Below are 23,520 nucleotides of genomic sequence, written 5' to 3'. Positions count from 1 at the left end.
TGAGATGGCGCTGCGCTACCACAGTTTGAAATCAGGAGGATAGATAGATAGATAGATAGATAGATAGATAGATAGATAGATAGATAGATAGATAGATAGATAGATTGATAAATATAATATTACAAGAAAAGAAATATAGCTGTTTAAATAAATAAATACATCTAAAACATGTTGCTGCATTACACTTGAAAAAAAAAAGTTAAATAAAAAGATGTAGGCCTACTGTATTTAAAAGTTCTGCCTGTTCAAGAGGAGAACATCACTAGAAACATTAAGGGAAACTGGATTTAAGCATACTTACATTTCACCATCAGAAAATATATTTTTCTGTACAGTTGACAGACTGTATCAGTATCACCGCCTAATACTGAACTTAGTATTTGGCGACATCATGTGGAGAACTGCATGTCGTGCAATTTTCATCCAAAGGAAGGCGTCCCTAGTTCATTCTAACGATATTAGAAAAGCTGATTTTACAGTTCAACCCGACATATTCACTGAGACAGTTATATGAGAATAAAATAACGCATATTTTGCGACACAATGCTTTGCGAATGCGCGTTAGCTCCAATCATTCATTGTATCGGATGTCGTGTCGCAGCAGTAGTCGTTAGGTCACGTACTTCACGTAGCGGCTGATTCAATCGGAAGTGAACGTGTCTTTACGTGTTATTTACTTGAACTACGCATTACACAAACACCGTAGCGAGTGAGCAGCAGTGTGAAGAAGACGCGTTTATACCGAACTCGGTTCAGTGATAATGAAATCTTTCGTTTTGTTGGCGGTTTTACTCACTAGCGTTCACGTGACGACAGCTGGATCCGCTGCTCACAGGTGCTTCTGTCAGGTGAGACGCACAATATACAACATCACTGATGTTGTTACATCGCTTTGGAAGCAGATTTTAATTAAGTATCAAATATGTGTCACTAGCCTAAAAATTACAATAGTAAGGGGTTTATTTGATCTGAAACTATGGTAATATCATATAAATATGGTAATCACTCAAATATACCGTGCATGTATACGTTCCCACAGTCATGGGGAATTTACAATTATAGATATTATTAATATTTACATGCTGTTTTATATTTTCCGTTTTGATTTTAATTTGAGTCAAAGTGTTAGTACCGTAATTTTGTTGTGTGTTTTGTTTTTTATTTCGTAAGTAGGCTAAGTTAGTTCTGAACATTTTTTATGGTTTTAGTTTTAGTTAACTTTAATAATTCTGTTTTGAAATTGTGATTTAGTGTCCTAAAAAGTATTTTCTATAATTTTTTTTCTAGTTATGATCAGCTCAGATATTTCATCAAATATTAATAGTGTGTGATTAGCCTAAACAATATTATTTTGAACTTTCCATGTCCAGTTATCCACAAACAACTTATAAAGCGATATATGGCGATAAAGCGATAAATGTGGCGATATAAAGTAGGCTACTATAGTATTACAATTTGCAACCATCACCACACCATGGTACCATTACAGTACTTTTATTTATAAAGTGTCTTCTGAGACTTAATATTGTTTTGCGAATAAACCTGATTAACCAATTGATGTCGAAATGTGTCACTTTTGATTGATTAATTGGTTACATTTTGGTTGTAGGTCACCGGGACTCTTGATGATTGTGCTTGTGATGTTGAGACCATCGACAGTTTCAACAACAAAGAAATCTTTCCCAAACTACAGAAACTACTATCATCTGATTATTTCCGCTTTTACCAGGTGATTTTATTGTTGACAATACAGTGAAAATATCTATTCATTGTTCATCTCTAATATTCAATAGTCTGCTCCTCAGGTCAATCTGAACAACCCCTGTCCGTTCTGGACAGACCACAGCCAGTGTGGACTCAAATACTGTGCTGTGAAACCGTGCACACCGGTGAGCTTTGCAAAGTTCATTCAGATGATTTTGTCTCAAGGGATTTTGTGAAATGAAAATACTCCTTGTGTCTTTCTGAGCAGGGTGAAGTACCAGAGGGCCTTAAATCCAGCAGTTATAAGGTATTAGAAAGTCATATAGTGTATATCATGCATATTGGTGTTGTTGGATGTTAATAATTTTTCCCCATAGTATTCAGAAGAAGCTAGTCAGGATTTAGAGAAATGTGAGAAGGTAGAGAAACTTGGAGCTGTCAACAGTTCTCTAAGGTTTGTTTAAAAGGTGTTGCACCTTCTGAGAGTCAAGAATACCCAATATTTCTTAACTTTTTGACCTTGTTTGTGTGAGTTCTCACTCAGTGTTTCTCTATGTAGTGATGAGACACTTCAGGCTCTTCAAGAGTGGAAGAAACACGATGATGAATCAGATCGTTTCTGCATGTTGGATGGTAGTTTGTTAGTTTGATCAAATAATCTGCTTTTTATTTGAGGTGCCTGATAATTGGCAAGCTCACATTGGGCTACAAGTACAGTATGCTTTACAGCTTTAGTCATCCTCCACAGGCTGCATAATTGTTTTTTATTTTATTTTCTCAGATGAGGACTCGCCTGAATCAAAGTATGTCGATCTCCTGCTAAACCCTGAGCGTTTCACCGGATATAAAGGACCAGAGGCCTGGCGGATCTGGAACAGCATATATGAGGAGAACTGCTTCAAGTAAAGAGTCACCTTTATTCTGATCAGTGTGTAAATTATTCATTTGACCTTCAGGTGGTCAACTTTATAAAGGAATTTCTAAAGGAAGTTTGTGTCACGTTTCCAAATGGACCTTTTATAAGAATCTTAAGGCCAAAGTATACTTCAGCCGTCCGTGTCCCATGGCGGTCCACAGACTGACGTAATTTTCGTCATCAGGAGGGTCCGCGCACTCTTGTGCAGCCCAATATTTGTGTTTGTGTGGACAGTGTGCGTACAACTGTGTGAGTGCTTGAAAGTCCACTAGATAGAGTGCTTGCACCGAACGTGTCTTTCCGCACTCATGGCCAAAGGAGTATACTTTGAAAGGCTCGCACGAGACAGAGCGTAACGTGGAAATTGAAGTATAGGACCTTAAAGGACAAATCCAGTGAAAAATGAACCTGGGGTTAATTAACACATGGTTACCGAGTCGATCGTTCCCTGCGATGCGTTTTCATGAAAATCGAATGTATAGAGTTTTATCTTTAAAAACAGATTAGCTCATAACACTAGTATATGGGGCACAGAGTAAGTAAAAGTAAATCGCTAGTTAATACCACTAACAATGCTCAAAATAGCCTCACACTAACACGGTAGCATAATGAGGGTCCCTACATGCAAACCGAAGCATTGAGAACTTTGTAAGTGTACAGACAGTTTAATAATAAGATACTTTATAAAGACAGTACATTACGCATTTACATGCAGGAGCCATCTTGGAAAACAGTCTCGACTAATCGAGCCACGAACGCCGCGCTACGTTAGATTTCACAAACGTAGCACGGCGTTCGTGGCTCGATTAGTCGAGACTGTTTTGTTAGTGGTATTAACTAGCGATTTACTTTTACTTACTCTGTGCCCCATATACTAGTGTTATGAGCTAATCTGTTTTTAAAGATAAAACTCTATACATTCGATTTTCATGAAAACGCATCGCAGGGAACGATCGACTCGGTAACCATGTGTTAATTAACCCCAGGTTCATTTTTCACTGGATTTGTCCTTTAAGAATAGTTAGCCAACTATCTTAGCCAGCTAACGTCATGGTCTTTTGATATTATCTTGTGATATGTCAATAATAGCTTAATAAACGACCACAACTTCTATGCGTGAGTGTTAAGTGCACTCTGATTTATACACTCAGACCTTTTCTGATTATTTGTAAAATAGATTATTGACATATCGTACATAACATGAAAGACTGTGAACCTTTAACATTTGTGATTACAGAAATGTTTGAAAATGCTGTTTTAAATTAATTACACTACCTTTCAAAAGTTTGGGGTCAGTAGGATTTATTTTTTTAAGGAAGTTAATATTATTCAGCAAAAATGCGTTAAATTGATCAAAAGTGACAGTAAAGACATTTATATTGATACAAAATATTTATTTTTCAAATAAATGCTGTTTAACTTTCCTTTAATCAAAGAAAAATCCTAAAAAATTATCACAGTTTCCACAAAAATATGAAGCAGTTTATATTTCAACATTGATAATAATAAGAAATGTTTCTTGAGCAGTGATTTCTGAAGGATCATGTGACACTGTAGACTGTAGTTATAATGCTGAAAAATCAGCTTTGCCATGACAGGAATAAATTACATTTTAAAACATAATAAAATAGAATTTTAAATTGTAATCATATTTTACAATATTACTGTATCAAATAAATGAAACCTTGGTGAACATAAGACTTCTTTTTGAAAACGTCACACATTTATTTTATTTTTTTACCGACCTTTACTGTACACATACCTTTTGTATGATAGTCGATACTTAAAGTAATAAAAATAATACATACTTTTAAGACCCCCTTTCAAAAGGTTCAGGCCTTAATAAGTTGGTTCATACCTGCAAACCCACCCATAATGTTCACCCTAAATCAGATTTTAAATAACGAAGTATCCAGGTATAGGAACCCGCCCCAGACTGTAGAGTATCACCATTCCTAATCCAATCAGCGAATGGGAATGGGTCAGGGTTCTCCAAGAGCCATTAAACACAAATGGTGAGGTTCTCAGTAATCTGGCTCATTTGATTTACAATAAAGAGAAAAGGAACTGGCAGAAACCTCTTGCTGGAAACTTTGCTTAACAGAATAATTCATCTGGTATCATCATCTTAACCTTAAATGCTAAATACAATGCACTTCACTTTAGTTTTTCATTTGATGTTATGTTAAGACGTAGACGTAACAGATTCTTAAATTTGTAATCCCACAGTACTCATAATGTTGTAACAACTTCCATCCTTTTTTGTTACTTTTTCAGACCGTATTCAGTTAAGCGACCGCTGAATCCTTTGGTGTCTAACAGTGGTGAGCATTTATTGCTAATGCATTGTTTTGTGTTTTCAAGTCTAAAATGTGTCAGTTTTAAAGCACATAGATTTTTCAGTACACACAGTAGATCAAATAGTGATGCTCATGACCTATAATCTTCTCTCTCTCTCTCTTTCTGTCCACTTTAGGAGATGATGGTAAGGTCATGTTCTTCAGATACATTTAACCCAATTTGATTATCTAGATAATGACATGTCTATTTCTTATTAAAGGTCAGGGGTTCTATCGCTGGCTGGAGGGTAAGTGGCTCTTAAAGGGAAAGTTCAGCCAAAACTGAAAATTCTGTTACTCATCCTCAAGTTGTTTCAAACCTGTATGAATTTCTTTCTTCTGCTGAACACAAAAGAAGATATTTTGAAGAATGTCGGTAACCAAACGGTTGATGGACCCCATTGACTTCCATAGTATTTTTTCCCCTCCATACTATGGAAGTCAATGGGGCCCATCAACTGTTTGGTTACAACTTAAAGCTACACTGTGTAATTTTTTAAGTTGATTCTTAGCAAAAAACACTTTGTTCTTTCAAAATGATATGTGCTCATTAATGTGTAATTACTTCTACCAACTAATCAAGTATTCTCGTAAGCGTAGAATCTGCCATTTAGAATACATACGAGCGAGTTGCTTGAATGGCGGCAGCCATGTTGTGCCTCCATCTTGAAAATACATTAGCCAAAGAGGAACATACCTGGAAATTCAAGCTCCGCCTTTCGCGTTTTTACACTCAGTGGCACCGTGACGAATGCGAAGGGGAGATTACTCGCGACTGCCGGCAGATTTGAAATAATACGGCCACCGTAGGAGTTAAAACGCCCTCGGAATAGGAGGGGCTAGAAAGTAATATTCAGTTGGTAGTCATAAACAATTTCACCGCTGGATGGGAGAAAATCCTACACAGTGTAGCTTTAAGGCTGATTAAAGGAGTCATGACCTGTAATTTTCACTTTTCCACGAGAAAAAATGTATGTTATGATTGCCTAACGATTATACACTGGCCGGGAAGCCGATATTTAAAAGTGAAGCGTTTGTTTACCCCTGGGTTCGTCAACCAGCCCACGTGCACGCGCACTCAAATACGTGATGTTAATTTCTGCGCCGACTTGACGTCAAGTCGGCGCAGGATATACCATATATGGACACCGCAGACCTATGCTGCAGGAAGCCCGCCCTGCCCCTCTCCCCCTCATATTCAGTCAAGCGCCACCATTACTGAATTCCGATTCGAAGTACGCACTCGACTGTGAAAGATGCAGAAACGTTCACAACTTGCGCCATGATGTCATTTTGGAATGATATGCTGAAGCGTTACCTGCGGTGTCAACCCCCCTCCTTCCTGCCACCAATCAACGCACCCCTCATTTGCATTATTACAATGACCGTCCACGACAGCCAAAATATCGCATCAGATCTCGCGAGACAATAATGCCTTCAGAAATAAGGGTCAGAGGAGCTCTGTGTTTATTTTTTTTCCACTTTTTTTCAACTTTTCTTTTTTAGAAGGGCCTGAAAGACTATAATAGAGCGTGGGTATCCAAGGTAATACTAGGTTATGACTCCTTTAAGTGATGACAGAATTTAATTTTTTTTGGGTGAACTATCCCTTTAAAAGTGCTCTATCTTATATGTACTACTGTCTATTTAAATTGACATATTCCTTACATGTTCCTCTTGTTGTTTCCCTAGGCTTGTGTGTGGAGAAACGAGCTTTCTTTAGGCTGATCTCAGGACTGCATTGCAGTATAAACATACACCTGAGTGCCAGGTACCTCCTCAATGGTGAGTACTACCTATTTGTTTCTTTATAATTATTACAATAAATTCTGGCACTCTTTAAACTTGTCTGATTTGATTGGTCAGAAAACTGGTTCGAAATGAAGTGGGGTCACAATGTGTCCGAGTTCCAGCTGAGGTTTGACGAGGAGCTGACAGAAGGGGAGGGGCCAAAGAGGCTACGCAACCTCTACTTCCTGTACCTCATTGAGCTGCGTGCTCTGGCCAAAATTCTACCGTATTTTGAACGCTCCACCTTCCATTTGTACACCGGCCAGCCGACACAAGACAACGAGAACAAGAAACTGCTTTTAGAGCTCCTCCATGTGGCTAAGTAAGAGCATTGCAATGGTTGCGTCAAAAATGTAACCAACCCATTTAGAGTGGTTAAAATATTGGGTTATTAATATTTTTATTTAGGTAATATGTTTAATTTTTTTTATTTAACTAAAGGCTAGAATAAACGATGCGATTTTTGCCCAGAATTGCCCTGATTTGCAGAAGAAGAGTAGGCAATAGTTGCCAAAAGTCATAGCAAGCCTGCAGATTTTAGGCAGTCAGGTGACTTGAAATTGCGTAGTGTATGATGGTCACTTAATAGTTTTTTTTTAGCTTCAGACTATGATTCCATACAATCGAATGATACAAACATGTTTCAAATTTTGAACCGATGGACCCTTTTCACATTCTCAGAAGCGGAAGTCGTCATAGTTGGGTTAACTTCTATAGCTCTGAATGGGAGACGACAGCAATATATTTTTTGTATTTAGTATACCATTATAAATGTGTATTAAATTATTTTTAAAAATGAAAATATGAATAACTACTAGATTTGCAATGTTAACTGGAAATGCGTCATCAGTCTGTGAGAAGGGTCCATTTAAGAACACATTATTTTGTCATTTGTCAGAAATGTTATTATAATAAAAAAAATAGTTAATTTATTATCTATAAATAAACAAATGAGTACATTTAACAGTACATTTTTATAGTGAGTACAGTATATATATATATATATATATATATATATATATATATATATATATATATATATATATATATATATATACTGTAATAATGTAACTTACAGTAATGGAAAATAGTTTTAGATTTATAATATTAATTTTTCAGTGTATAAATTAGGTGTTTATAAAAGATAGATGCCTACGTTTTAAGATGGTGTCCCTCACACAAGGATGATGATATTTGGGGGACCGTGGGAAACTTCTGGTGTAGTGTATTCCAGCTGTAATATAACTAGTTCTTTATTTGCAGATCCTTTCCATTGCATTTTGATGAGACTGCTCTGTTTGCTGGAAATAAGAAGGAAGCCATGAAACTAAAGGCCAGTGGCTCTTTTCCAAGTTTGCTAAAACAACAGTGTTACAGAAATGTAAGTTTTTAGAGAAATAATAAATAAATTGGTTCTTCCCTGACTATAGGAAGACTTCAAGCTCACCTTTAAGAACATCTCACGTATCATGGATTGTGTCGAATGCTTTAAATGCAGACTTTGGGGCAAATTGCAGGTAAGACAACAAAGATCATGATGGGTAATCAGATGATGTTATTTGTGTTGAAATGTGAAATTCAATAAATGTCTCTCATAGACCCAGGGCCTGGGAACCGCACTGAAAATCCTGTTCTCAGAAAGGCAAATAGAGGCCATGCCCAACACAAGCAACACCAATCCATCATTTCAGCTCAGCCGGCAGGAAATTGTGTCTTTGTTCAATGCTTTTGGAAGGTAAGTCATTTAAAAGAAATGCCTATGTCTATTTATGTTCAAATATCTTTAGTTGAAATGGGTCTTAATTATGTTTTTTTTTATTTTTCAGGATCTCAACAAGTGTTAGAGAGTTGAAGAACTTCCGGTCGCTGTTGTCAAAGCTCAAACAGTGACAAAGTCCATCCTTTGGCAACAGTCAAGAACTTGATGTCTATAATCACATGAAATGACCGAATTCTATCCTTTTGGGTTGATAAATTACCGGTTTCAGAATGATGTTTTATACCAGCTGTTGATAAATACAGTTAACAGCTCTGCACTGTTTTAATCCATAAAAACTAGTCTCAAAACTGTAATGTTAGGGCCAAGTTTGCACTATTACGTGAAAAATACATTTTTGTAAGTGACAATGTCTCTTGGAAACTCAATGGAATTACATAAATATACTTTAAATGGTATACAAGAGGGACATATTTTGCATAATAAGTCAAGGTGGCATTTCTTTATAGGTGTAATCATTTTTTGACCATTTTGAAAAAATGCCATTCAAATTTGTGGTTACTGTTGTGTTGTGTTTTTTGAATATATGCCTTAGCACAGATTTTGTGAGTATATTGACTGCATTTAAAAAAGTTCAATGGTTTATTTTGGACATTGTTCTTTTTTTTTCCATTTTGAGTTAAGCAAGCACATGTGCTTTCCTTTTATTTTGTGATGAATGTTAATGTGTCTTGGGGAGGTTTATATGCATCTTCTTTTATACATTGTTTTATACATTTGCATTGATTCATTTGACACTTCAGTGCATTCAATGTGTACACTTGATCAATATATGTGTTCCTTGGCAATCAAACCCTTGACATTGTTAGTTCCATGATCTTCCAGTTGAGCTGCAAGATGTAATGCAACTGACAAAGGTTTGACATTACATGCTATAACTGCTGAATATGCAAAGTGCTGAAACAAACATTGAATACACACCTTGCCATCTTAGAGGTGGACACAAGATTCATAGGCTCCTAATTTAAGATGTTCCATGGGACTACATGTTCAATTGTGGCCTGCAGTTCAGCCAAGAAACTACAACGCAAATATGTTAGACATTTATCAAGAGAAATGAATGCTAGTATTTTGAATGGAAAACTCTGAGTGTAAGAAAGAAAGAAACACTTTAGATCTGGAGTTGAAAAACATGTATGCATATACACACTCCTGGGCGAAAAAGAAAAAGGGCCAAGCCAAAATGGCTGAACACCAAGTTTTTAATTGCATGAATTACAAATTATTAGTCAGGGAAATAGCAAAATGTTAGCAAATTCACTACTTGAAAAAGGTATTGCTGCCTCAGAAAAACATCAAAGACAATAATTTTTATGGCAGAATATGAGAAATTGGCCAGTGTTTTGTGATTAAAATGGTTAAAACCATAAAAAGACCACTAAATATTTAGCCATTTTTTGGCTTTGTCCTTTTTTCCTCTCTTTTATTTTTTTTACTTATTTATTTTTTGCCCAGGATTGTGCAATAGACACAAAACATTAATTTTCTGTAATCTTCTTTACATCAAATGACCCAGACATCACACCAAACCTGCTTTTAAAACAGTGCAATAAAACTTTATTTTTTTATGGTAGTGCTTGTGTACATCTTTAATGAACTATGAACATGGGTAAACAAGTTACATTCATTGGCCTCAAAAAATAAAAGGCTTTACTTGCTCTTTTGCTAGATTCAAGAGTTGATAAGACAGATTTCACAGTAACATTTTACAGACCAGACTCACATTTATAAATTAATAAAAAATAAAAACAAACCTACAACTCATACACGTCCCCATCCTTTCTGTGGTTTGTCAGGAAATTAACCCAATCAGCATTCAATTTAACACACAACCTTTCCATCAATTAACGCTCATGTTCGCTAATATGTGAAAAGCTTTGCTACACATCAGCTGTCAGAAAGCAAGGAAGCAGGCCAACTTAAAATGTCCAAATCAATGAAAATCATCCACTTGTTTAGTACAGCATACACAAAATCCTGCAAGACGCAATTTAAAATAACGCATTTTAAAAAATAAATCCAATAGAGCAGGTGCGAATGGCGTTTCAACCATACAGCTGCGCATTCATCATATTTACACCACATCTGATGATTGCTTCAGCCAAATGATTGTTGATATCTTATACACAGCTCATAACATACGGAGCAGCAAATTAGGTGATTAAAAAAAAATAAGCTTCATTTTTTTTTGCTAAAACACAAAACAATTACATTTCAGGGAAATGGAAAGGGCCGCTTCATTTAAGCTGGAAATGGGGCGCTGATTGCTGGCCAATCACGCTCCTGAAATACAATTATACAGGAATGATGATATAAAGCTTATGAAACATGTTCAATATAAACATTAAATTTGTGCAACAAGTTTTCGTCTAGGAAAACCATAAGACGGCACCATTTCTGGCTTCCCTGGAAAATGATGTACTAGATTTCGACTACTGATATACGTGGGTAAATTCACCCACAAGCCCTCAGAGTGTCCTTCAGAAGCCAAGTACCAAAATATTAGAGGATGTAAGTAGAGTTAGTCACACTTGGTACATTTGAATACACTAGAGCTCAGTCGTCATTCCAGGGATTGTGGGAATCGGGTGTCTTTTTGTCTTTGGGAAGCATGGAAATCTACTACCATAGAGGCTCAGGGATCAAGCCTGGATTTAAGCACGGGCTCTTTGGCAACAGAATAAAAACGTTAAAGGAAATCAAGAAAGAGACACGTGGATTTCATGAATGACAGTGCACGTTTGGTCCTAGTACCAACGGACCCAGAATCCTCTTTCACTTGCATGTCTCGGATGGACTCGGGGGTCATGCTGTTTCTCAAAGACGAAGACATATAAAAAGTATTCTCCCCAAAAATTTGACAATCCTCACCACCATCACATTCTGGCCTACACCTATTCCAACTGATCCAAATATGAAATGTAGGCCCAAAGTAAGTGCAAAAAGTACATCCCAACTCACAGAGGGGAGTCCATGTGCTGAAGTCTCCTAAGAGTCAATTGCGACAACATTCTAAACCCAAGGAAAGGTGATGGGATGAATGGTTTTCGGAAATGAGAACATCGAAGAAAGAGGAAAATCTGGTCCATTTGGTCCAAATAAAGCTTCCCCCCCGCCCATCACCTTTGAATTGTCCCTTTAAATTTTCTGCCACATGGATGTGAGCAGAAACCTCGACTGAGGGGGAAGACAACAATAAAACACTGCTCAGTGATGTCCTGGCTGAGCCAAACCTCACACACGATCGATCCCACATTAGTTCTGAGGGGTGGTGTAGTGTGTCTGAGAGGTTGAGTAGTAGTTTTGAGGGGTGGAATAGTAATTGTGGTGTTGGTTGGTCTGATTGTTGCCATAGGCAAAGAGAAGAGGTGCGGTTGATGTTTGGGGGCCGTTCAGCAGGTGAGGGATCGGCGTAAGGCTCCCATTCCTCTGGATAGAGCCGTACCAATTTGGGCCCGTCTGTGGCGTGGACGACTGGATACTGCTGGAAAACAGAACCTTAAGACGTAAGGCCCGTTCGCACTAAGGATGATAACTATAACAATAGAGATATCGTTCTAAATAGAAAAGAATAGCAGATACCACACACCACAACTATAATAAAGACATCACAGAGAAACAATATTGTTAAAATCACTTGCAGAACGATTTTTTTCCAGCTTATGAACGATAAAAACATTGACAGCCAATCAGAATCCACCCTTTTTTAAAGAGCTCAAACTGCAGCGCGCGCTCAGAATAAACAGAACAATATCGTCTGCTGGTGTGGACGCTAATATAGTTATCGTTATAGTTATCTTTATAGTTGTCATTCTTGGTGTCAACGGGCAGTTAGACGCTAGGCGGCGCTATTACACATCTTCTGAAAGAATAAAGAATCTCCTGATCAAAATGCGTGTGAGGAAGATGCAGATACAAGCGATATCATATGTAATCATATGCATATGTAAAATAACACGATCATCAACATTAAAAAGCATACAAATCATAACTGCCGAATGCTATTGAATGAAATGTCGACCCAGGACGAGCTATAACTGTACAAGCTTTGGAGGTGTTGATAAGACTCGATCTACTCCATCTATGTTTTGATCATCGTTCTGAATTCGTTCAAAAAACGTGATTTTCTCAGCTTTTTTGCTCAAAATGTTGCTTTTTTAAATTAAACTTACCAACATACAAGTGTTAAAGGAACCGTATGTAAGAAATGTATTTCAATTTATCATAAAATGGCCCTGATATGTCACTAGACATTAAGAAATCATGTTCATTTCAAATACTTATATCACTGACAACAGTAGTACGGCCAGGATATTGTCATTTAAAAGTGATAGTTGCAGCCCTCAACTGATGTTGATGTTGTCATCTTGTGTTTTGGCCTGATGCCCCACCCTCCACCTATCTACCAATCACAAAGTCAGTAGTGTTTCGGCATCCAGGTTGCCAGCTCTGCTCTAGCTACCACAGCTGCAGCTACAAACGTTCCTGCTGGATTCTGCAGCATATCTGGCAACCTCGAGTCAGGGGGGAGGGGGAGGGGATACACCGCTCTACAGTAATTTGAAAGTGATTGCAGTACCAGTTTTGGCCACAATCTTACATACGGTTCCTTTAATAAAAAAATAAAGCATTAAGCTAAAATAAAACTTTTTTGTTGACATTTAAAAGCAGAGAGGGTCTGTTTCTTTTGATTTCTTTTGAGTTCTTGCATGGTCAGATATTCATACAATAAAACATTCTGGGGGCCATGACATTTTTGTGAAAATGATCAAAAACGCTGGCGGTGCCTGACATCTTTTTTCAAAAACGCTGGCGGGAAAGAGTTAAAGTAATAGTTCATTAAAAACAGGAAGTCACACAGGTTTGGAAAGACGTGAAGGTGCGTCGGGGCCCCAAGACTAACTAAAATGGTCGCAAATGCAACAAAAAAATAAACATTTGCAAGTCATCATTGCTGTTAGCAAACAAATGACTTATGAACTGGTTCGGTTAAACTTTATTTTAAGGTGTCCTTGTTACAGTGTAATTATTAACTTAAGTACTGAGTAATATTAACTAACTACATGTACTTACTATAGGGTTATGGTTAGGATTAGGGTTAGTTGCATGTAACTATTATTACTAGTAGTTACTAATAGTAACAACATGCAACACATTTAACAAGAACACTAAAACAAAGTGTTACCACTGGTTCCTTTTAATGAGTTATTCATGAAACAGCCTTGAACTTGCTCATGAGTAAGAGGTTCAAAAGTTTGGGGTCAGTAAAAATTATTAGTATTCATTTTTTAGAAATGAACACTTTTATTTAGCAATGAGGCATTAAATTGATCAAAAGTGACAGTAAAGTTATATTAAATAAATACTGTTCTTTCTATTAAATCAAATAATTCTGGAAAACAATGCATCATGGTTTCCACAAATAATATTAAGCAGCACAACTGTTTTCAACTGATAATAATAATAAATATTTCTTGAGCACCAAATTGGCATATTTGACACTGTAATTGTTGCTAACCAAGCTTTGCCATCACAGGAATAAATTACATTTTAAAATATATTAACATACTGTAATATTTCACAATATAACTATTTTACTGCATTTATGATCAAATAAATGCAGCCTTGGTGTATAAAAAATATATATTTTTTAAAACCAACCCCAAACTTTAAACGGCAGTGTATGTCAGATTCAAAAATGCTTTAGGTCTGTGAGACTTGCATTAATCTATTTTACTGCCCATTTGTTATATACAAGACACTTACAATGCACTTAGTGAAGCACTTCTGAACAACAATGTTTATTGAGAAATAAACTTTAGTGTTTAGTGAGTAAAAAAAAAAGGGGCCGATGGCTCCTGTACTGTGTAAATAATTTTTAGATGAACCTTCCTTTAATAACGTCTTAATTTTTAACTGCAAGTAACTATAACACCTCCTATCTTCTTAAAAGATAAAATTTGACTAAACACACCTGCATCTCTCTCCTCGGGAAGTTGTGTTTCTAGACAGATCATCGTCACTATCATAGCGCCGTGGGTTGTCAAAGAAATAAGCCCTGGAACTAAAGCTGTGACTGTTGATCATGCCGCCCGGTGTCTGCGGAAACAATGTATACAAAATATAAATAAAACCATATGATTGGCCCAACACAGCAGCAATGCAGCATGTGATGTTGTTTTCAGTGGGGCAGACGTATGAGTAATTAATTCTATCTGACAGGGAAAACAGCTCTCCATTGGGGCTTAAAAAGCCGATCTCAGGCTCTCGTCATTGAGTAAGTGTCCAGCTGTGATATTGACAGACGAATTTAGAAGTGAGACAGGATTAGACTTTCACCAGGTTCTGATTGGGCCGCTGCACTCTGAAGAACAACACCATCAGACTGGTGGGCAGCAACTCCCAGAAGAACAGGATGATCCCAAAGACCACATAGGCTTCCCCATTGATCTTCTCTGCATCCGCCTGGAGACACAAACACAAAGCAAGACAAATTTAAACACTGAGAACCATATTGATGTATTGATGCACTTGAAAGGCCAATAGACCTTAGTCAGAGTGGACACTGGGGTTGTTATTGCTAGCTAAAATTAAAAGTTTTCCTACACTGGAATTAAGAAATAAAATAAAATATAAGATGGAAAAATGTCTAAATAAATGGCTTGGCAACTAACTTAAATAAAATAAGTTTAAGTTGAAATTCAAAAATTACTAAAACTAAAATAAATATTAAATTAAAATAACAAAATTGCTAAAACTTCAGTTAAAATGAATTACAGAAATATATGTGCTATTGTGTTTCTAAGCAATCTGACTTTTTTTTTAATGTATTTTTATTTTTACAAAAACAACATTTTCAAGATGTGTTGCCTTGTTCTAGCTAACCAGTTATGAATCAGAACTGATCAAATGATAATGTAATGTGGGAACGCAACATGCACCAACCATCTTCCCAAACTAGTAATGACAAGCGTCAACAAAAAAGAAGCTTTAGTTTAGAGGCTTCCTGTGGTTTTGCGTCAAAATAAAAGCTCAATGTTTTACTGTTTGAAAACATAGAAATTAAGAAAGCCATACATTTTAGCACTGTAATTTTACATTTGTACTTAAAATAAATTATTATATTTTTCTTAAATACTTGAGTTTTATTTTACAGTGAAATATAATGACAGTAATATTTCCTGTTTTGTTTAATATTTTTATTTAGTAATACTACCAATCATAATTATGCAGCTTTATGATTATAAAATATATAATCGGCCCTATTGTGCAGCCCGTCAAACAAGCACAGCATTTTAAATCTGAATCGTAATTTTTATCAGAAAAATCGGCAACCTAGAAGAGAGTGTCCATGCACATACTCCACAACCATTAAAAACGACAACAACACGGCACAGCTAGTTGCCTACATAACAAAAACAAAAGCACAAACATCATGGACACACATATCTGCAAAAAGACAACACAGGACAAAGCAGGATGTATTCAATCCCAGAATTAGATGACAAACAGCGAAAAACAAATCCTGACAACAGCTTTGCATGGGACAGACAAAGTGGCTTTATGAAGAATAAGCAAGCAGACAGCCACCCAAACATATGCAGCTGAGTCAGAGAAGGGGAACCTCGGCCTCCTGTCGGCCCGTCTCAGAGGTGAACCCAAACTAGGTCACCACCAGGCAGCGGTCCTTTCTGCACAGTAGCCTTGCCCGGGCTATTTATAGCAAAACAAAGACCTTTCCCCCACAGAGCCCATATCCGTCTAAATCCCCTCAAATGGATTGTTTCTGCAGTGCGCAAAGAAGCATAATCCATGTCGAATTACTTTATTTTGAATGAATGAAGACAACATCTCTTTTTATAAAACACCAAAACTGCATTTGTAAATATGCAACAAAAAGCATTATCTCCAATTCATTACACAGCATGTATTATACTCCAAAATACTTCAAATCTACCACACACACAACAGAATGACTCGAACCCTTGAAGGATACCAGTACTAAATCAGGGCACACAAGAATTAGCAACTATGACAGACATAAATGCATTATAACTTCATAAATCTCATATTAAGGTGAAAAGAACATTGATTATTAACTCAAACAGCTGTGCCACACTAGCAGCAGTGAGCTCTCTGAGACTTGTTTATCTGGGACAGTTAAAGTTCAGTGAGGGTTTATCAGTGTTATGCTTTCTTCATACACTTCCGTTCAAAAGTTTGGGTCGGTAAGGATTTTTTAATGTTTTTGAAAGAATCTTTTATGCTCACCAACTTGAGTGGATTTATTAGTAAAAACAGTAATTTTGTGAAATATTATTACAATTTAAAAGAGATGTTTTCAATTTTAATGCATTTTAAAATTTAATTTATTCCTGTGATGGCAGTCTTCAGTCTTCAGTGTCACATGATCCTTCAGAAATCATTCTAATATGATGATTTGCTGATCAAGAAACATTTCTTATTATTGCAAGTGTTAATAATAATAATAATAATAATAATAATAATAATAATAAGTGTGGTAAACAGTTGTGCTGCTTAAAGGGGTCATATAATGGTACATGCACTTTTACAAGTTGATTGTACTGAAATGTGTGTTGGTGCCTGTACACAACCATCATAAAATGATAAAATCCATCCAGTGTTTTTTTTTTAAAATCTTCTTATACGTTTTCCCCTCTCTCAAATCAAGCCGTTCGATTTTGTGACGTCACAAAATCGACGCCCCTCCCACGATTGTTGATTGACAGCAGCGTTTCAACACAGACCCGCCTTCGCTCGTGAGCGAGCTGTCAATCATAGTCCGCGCGGACCGGCGCGTTCATTGTTGATACGCTGGAGCACTGTCTATGAGCAGAATGGCGTCTAAGCGATTGTGGTGTTCTGTTCTTGGGTGTAATAAGGAACACAGCAGTCATTTTGATGTTCCTAAAGCCAAACCGCTGAAGACGCAGTGGCTGAGTTTGTTTTCGAAGGGAATATTCCCCACGATCGACGTCAATGCTTTCATGTTTGCGCGAATCATTTCACACACCAGACTGCTTTACAAACGAGGGTCAGTAATGTTATAAAGCTGGTTTTGCTAAGAAGCTGCTCCTGAAAAATGGATCGGTACCAACTATTCGTGTTCCTGCTGCACCTCCAGAAGAAGAAGTGAGTGTAACGTTTTATTAACCTTTATATTAATATTTATATTAATCTTTGCAAATCGCTTGCTGCACGCTTCACGATGAATGCGGCTGTTTACACTCAGGGTACATTACAGCATGTTTTCTATATACGACGTTCTCAATATAATTCATAATCCCATGTTTATAATGAACAACGCGTTATGGTTATTGTGTTAACAAACGGTGTACGCACAGAATAGAGGGGCGGGGTGAGCAAAGCTCATTATCATTTAAAGACACATGCACTGAAACGGCGTGCTGAAAACAGAGCTGTTTTTGACCAGGTAAAATGAGTGTTTTCTTACAATACTAATGAGAATTTTTAATTAAAGTATATTACAAACTTTTAATTTAGACCCTAAAGAATCATATTAGCTTGTACAAAAATGGCATTATATGACCCCTTTAATATTTTTGTGGAAACATTATTTTTTTTTGATTCTTAGATGATTAGAAAGTTAAAAAATAACAGAATTTTTTTTTAATAGAAATCTTTTCTAACAATATAAATGTCTTTACTGTCACTTTTGATCAATTTAATGCATCCTTGCTGAATAGAAGTATTCATTTCCTAAAAAATAAAAAATAAAAATTACTGAACCCAGTACAAACTTTGGAACAGTGGTGTATAAGTGTAGAGGCACAATTTGCATTCTTTAGTTTATAACTGTTAAAGGGTTCATATCATACATCGTTTTTATTCTTTTTTTTTTCTTTTCAAGAAAGATACACTAAAGATATGTTGGCCTCTGTATCACCATCTGTTTATAACATAAAATTGCATGTCACTTGCAGAGTAGTTATTATCTATCTATCTATCTATCTATCTATCTATCTATCTATCTATCTATCTGTCTATCTGTCTATCTGTCTGTCTGTCTGTCTGTAATGGAATTTTTAATTTTTAAGCTTTAACAGTCATAATTGAGTTTATTTTCCCCCCTCATTCTGACCCTTGGAATTAACAATAATAATATATAGAGTTATGTTGAATGTACCTGGTCAGATACATTGTACCAGCCATAATTGAATGGGCTGGGCCGATCTTCAGGAGAAAGAGCCACCACAACCAGGTTATAACAGGCTCTGGAAGTGTAGAGGAGTATAACTGCTGCCCCGATGGCTGTGGCCTGGCATACTGATGTCCCCTAAATCGCAAATCACAAAGATCACCGCATTTAGACAGAACAGTAATTACTTTTTCAACACCGTTCGTAAGCAATCAGCTGTTATTGTCATACTGAAAACACTGCACTGTTGTTCTGAACCCCAATCGCATACTTCTAAGTATAAGTACGTACTAACAACATGTTTTAAGTATGAAGCAAGCCATTATCCAAATACAAAAACATACTTGATATAAATCTCAATCTCAAAATGTTCACTTACCTTTGATTCCAGGTAGACATTTGCAGAAGACATTTTAGCGATCTTGAAGATGCATATGGCGAGTGAGATCGCACAGAGAACGAAGAGGCTGTCGTTAACCAGCACTCGTGCCAGAACGGCATCCTTCACCTGACTCTCAGCCGCATCACCCTGAACCAGCATGGCACACGTCATGTTCACCACCAAGAAAAAAACACCGGCCAGCAGAAACCCTAGACACAGGGGCACCCTATTGAGAGTGGAGAGAAAAATTATTTTACAGAAAGAAACATGTCTTGAACAACCTTAATATCTACATTTTATTATTAGATTTAAATTATTTCATTTTAACCCGACTAAACATCCCTACACGCATTGGACGAGATTCATCAGTGCACTTTATTCTAAAGAATGTATTTTTTCATTTTTGATAATCTAATCAAAATGTAATGTATTTCTTTCATTTTTTTTTTTTTTTGGTTACATGGAAAAATGATATTATTAATAATTCAATTCACCCTCTTATGTGGAATCAAATCAAGCCCCGTCCTATCATTCTTCATGCTCAATATTTTGATTCACTCAAAAATACAGCATATTGAAAAAAATCAATACAAGGTGAAAGCTCAAAGGCGTTAAAGAGACGAGCGCAGTCAAGCCGTTGCTTAGCTCAGTCTGGGTCATGTGTCAATCCTCTCCTCCACCACATGCCTCTGGGACGGGACAAGGTGGGAGGATTTGATCTCCAAGCTTTTCACTCAGCATCAGACTCGAATCACCTGATCAAAGCCCCATTTGTACAGATCAGATTAATGCTCCAAAAGAAAAAAAGAAAAAAACGAAAGTCTGTTTAAAGTTGGCTCAAACTTCTTTAAAGTCTTTTGATATTTTCAACCAAAGAAAAAAGGCTTCTAAATCCTTCTAATTTCACCCCAAAAGAATACATTTTCACTACAAAGCTGTGTGATTTCTTTTCTTGTGTGGAAGATGAGTAAATAAGTAGTGGGGCTGTCAGACAAAACAAAAAGGCTACATAAAAGTCCAAAACATGAAAAAAAAGTCCTTTATTCCAAAACATCTGAAGCCATATGATTAGAATCAGTGTAAATAAAAGAAAACCTTCACCATTAACCTGTTTGTTGAAATTAAAAGTGACAGTAAAAACATTTAGGCAACACTTTACAAATGTCTCATTTGTTAACATTAACAGATGTTAATATATATTTTTACATCTATTACTAACCTTTGTTAATGTTCATGTTAATTCACAGTGCATTAACTAATGTAAACCGATACAACTTGATCTTAAAAATGTATTAGTAAATGCTGAGATTAACATTAACTAAGATTAAGTATTGCTCACTGTTAATTCATGTTACGTTACCGACATTTATACAAAAAAAAATAGAAAAAAATAGTTTTTTTAAATTTCTGTGTTTTGTGATCAGTGACTCAAATTTCGGCTATAACTTTCATGGTGCTTTGGTATTTGAAGCTTGACAGGCTCAGTATTCCTTCATTGTATGGAAATATGAACATTCTGCTAATGTTCCACAGAAGAAATCATACAGGTTTGAAATGGCTGAGTAAATTATTATTATTATTATTATTTACTATCTCTTTAAATTAATGTAGTGTATAGACAACAGTATGCCAATAGAGTGGTGCAGGGATGACATATTTTTGTAGGCCAAAACCCGGAAATGAGTTATGATTTTAGCAAGTTTTTTGAATGGGTTTTTGGCTAAATGCCTAAAAAAAAGGTCTCTGGTTATCACAAGTTCAAGATGTTTTATTCTACGACATAAAATGCATCAGTAATACATACTTGTGTTTTTTTTTTAAAGCTTTCACTTGTCTTGTAAAAGGCAGTTGCTAACATTGTGGCTAAATGGGACTACGGAGGTTGTCAGGGACATTAAACATCGTCAGCCGAACAGGTAAATTCATCTACTTTGAATTTTATAAGGTTTATAATCACACTCCTGCAAACAATTCTAATTTAAAGACTAAAAGAGTTGTCAAAGGCTTAATGATCGTTATGACGCTTAAGTTGAGCGACCGCGGTGTAGTTCGTTTATAGCCTACCTTTAGCTTTTGACTTTGGCAGATTGTATTTAGGGTTCAAAATTCATAAAAGTGGTGTTAATTTGTGAAGATTATCATGATGAATAAAATGAATAAGAATCATAGGGCCAGATTTACTAAACAGGGCAAATTAGCGTGGGAGCGCATTTCCAAAATAGCGCCGATGGGAGTGGAAAGTTCTGCGCGTGATCTACTGACGACGTGCAAATTAAAGAACACAGACTCAGTCAGATAATTTCCATAATGACCAACACAATCAACCAAGAGCAGCGTGAATTAGAGTCTGGTTTAAGAATCTGGATTTTTTTTAGCGTTAAATAATGGCGTAAATACCAGTAAACTGACTAGCGCAAACCTTAGTAACCCACCTTGTGTAATTCATTTAAATACTCTCCTCCCATAAATTGTGTGTCTGAAAGGGAAACTCTTACAAATGCATATGCATTAAGGTCAGCCGCAAAAATAACCCTGTTAACGCCTTTTCAGCGCTAATTTTTCACTCCGCGTCTTTAGTAAATCCTGGCGGTACTTTTTTAACGCCAAAAGAGGGTTTGCGCTGGAGCAAGCTGTGAGTAAATCTGGCCCGTCAACTTTTGTTAGTCACAAAGCTTATTTTTGCAATAATCCAAAAGCCAATGGAAAAATCCTATTGGGTTTTTGTCGAGGCAACCAGAGTGATTCTAACTTCCGGATTGGCCTAGAAATATACGTAATTCCTAAACCGCTCTATACTAAACAGCACTGAAAGTTGTGCAAGATTTCAGGGGTGACAACAGTTTAAAGCACTTGAAAAAGTAAAGAAAGAGCATATTGTTCATACGGGTGCTTTCTCACTAAGCAACCAATTCATTCACAGCACTTACAGCTAAGAAAGAAAGTCTCTTACTTGTACTTGTTGAGTTCTGGGGAATACTTCGCTTTGGCTTTGAAAATCACCTGTGGAAGAGGACATAGTAAGATTTTATTACTTACAAACTTGACCAGGACAAACTCTAGCTTAGATCTTTGGTTATTTGAGGAGAGGTTTTATCAGTACAAAACTTGCTTTCACCAAGAAACTTCTGCTATCTGTACTTCAAGCCTGCTCACAGGCCAAGTGATGACTAGCTTGTGCTAAAGCAAATATAAGGGTGACCAAGGTGTATCTCATTCTATGAGTTTATTTCAACAGAAACATCTCCTGGTTAAGCAAACATCCTCATAGCGCAATAACCACTGAAAGTTATTGGTTTTATCAAAGGTCTTTGCAACTCTAACCCTAATGTCAACCCAAGGCAAGCACAACTAGGCTTGCACAACCTTCATTGATAAGTGTTCACGGACAGTTTTCACTCTGACTTGGCCTTCATGTATTTCACACAAAGTGTGATCCACATGAAGGCCATTAGCAAGTAATGTTTTAGCAAGTGATCCCTTAGCAAGTGATGTACTGTAGCACCATATACACTACAGTTCAAAAGATAGGGGTCAGTAAGTAAAAAAAAAAAAAGGGAAATTAATACTTTTTTTCAGCAAAGATGCATTAAATTGATCGAAAGTGACAGTGAACACATTTACAATGTTATAAAATATTTCTATTGCAACGACTGCCTGTTCTTTTAAAATGTCTATTCATCAGAGAATCCTGAAACAATTAAATCACAGTTTTCATGCGACACTGAAGACTGAAGAAATGGCTGCTGAAAATTCAGCTTTGCATCACAGGAATAAATTGTAATAGTATTTCACAATACTACTGTTTTACTTTTGATCAAATAAATGCAGCCTTGTTGAGTAAGGGTCTTCATTCAAAAACATTTAAATAATTACCGACCCCAAACTTTGACCGATAGTGTATGAAGTTGAGCATACGCATGTCTGCATACTTCAAAGTAATGATTGGCCATTGAAGGCTTTCTTTAAGCTTTGTCATATTAAATTCTGTACATTATAAACCACAACAGTAGACGGCAGCTGGAACAGGAAAAGGAAATGACCTCACCAGTTGCTTTCTGCACCTGCACATTGAAAAGGTCTGGGTTTCATGTGAAAGTTAGATTTCAAATGAGATGAAAAAGGATCCATTTCCCTTTATTGATTATAATCAACTCTAAAGAACATTTAAAAAGTGAAAAAGCAATCTGCACATCATTCTGCAAAATCTAGCCCTTCTGTTTTTTCCCTGTTATGACAACTCATGACACTATCCAAAAACAACCATGGCACCCTATGTAGTCGACTAGTTGACTAAACTACTGCTGCTTGTCGGCACTCCAAAGATTTAAATATAGAGCTGTTCGATTCTGGATGAATTGAGAAATCACGATTTTTTTTGTTTAAATAGATCACAATTCTCCCACAATTCTGAACAGACAACTTAAAATAAAT

The 23,520-nt window shown here is 36.4% G+C and overlaps 2 protein-coding genes across 3 annotated transcripts in view; one reads left to right on the top strand and one right to left on the bottom strand.

The window, feature by feature from the left end:
* The first annotated feature begins 103 nt into the window (after positions 1-103).
* ero1a (endoplasmic reticulum oxidoreductase 1 alpha) lies at positions 104-10,100 on the top strand. The gene is made up of 15 exons (XM_084096063.1): positions 104-848; positions 1,610-1,729; positions 1,806-1,889; positions 1,973-2,011; positions 2,082-2,158; positions 2,264-2,337; positions 2,486-2,606; positions 4,898-4,973; positions 5,186-5,207; positions 6,652-6,744; positions 6,826-7,072; positions 8,014-8,083; positions 8,181-8,267; positions 8,349-8,485; positions 8,577-10,100. The coding sequence occupies exons 1-15, from the start codon at positions 762-764 to the stop codon at positions 8,638-8,640; spliced, it is 1,398 nt and encodes a 465-aa protein (XP_083952189.1). The 5' UTR covers positions 104-761; the 3' UTR covers positions 8,641-10,100.
* Positions 10,059-23,520, bottom strand: part of gpr137c (G protein-coupled receptor 137c) — a 28,428-nt gene continuing 14,966 nt past the window's right edge. The window contains exons 2-7 of one of the 2 annotated variants that reach the window (XM_084096061.1): positions 22,040-22,089; positions 19,087-19,315; positions 18,696-18,845; positions 14,867-14,992; positions 14,502-14,626; positions 10,059-12,011 (exon numbers count right to left, since the gene is read on the bottom strand). In XM_084096061.1, coding sequence (XP_083952187.1) covers positions 11,783-12,011; positions 14,502-14,626; positions 14,867-14,992; positions 18,696-18,845; positions 19,087-19,315; positions 22,040-22,089 — 909 coding nt within the window. In that variant the 3' untranslated portion in view covers positions 10,059-11,782. The remainder of the gene's footprint in view (positions 12,012-14,501; positions 14,627-14,866; positions 14,993-18,695; positions 18,846-19,086; positions 19,316-22,039; positions 22,090-23,520) is intronic. The other variant, XM_084096060.1, reaches the window with a different exon arrangement.

This window comes from Abramis brama (genome assembly GCF_963993115.1).
Source record: "Abramis brama genome assembly, chromosome: 21".
Lineage (NCBI taxonomy): Eukaryota > Metazoa > Chordata > Actinopteri > Cypriniformes > Leuciscidae > Abramis > Abramis brama.
Note: the sequence above shows the minus strand (reverse complement) of the source record. Positions and strands in the feature narration are given on the sequence as shown.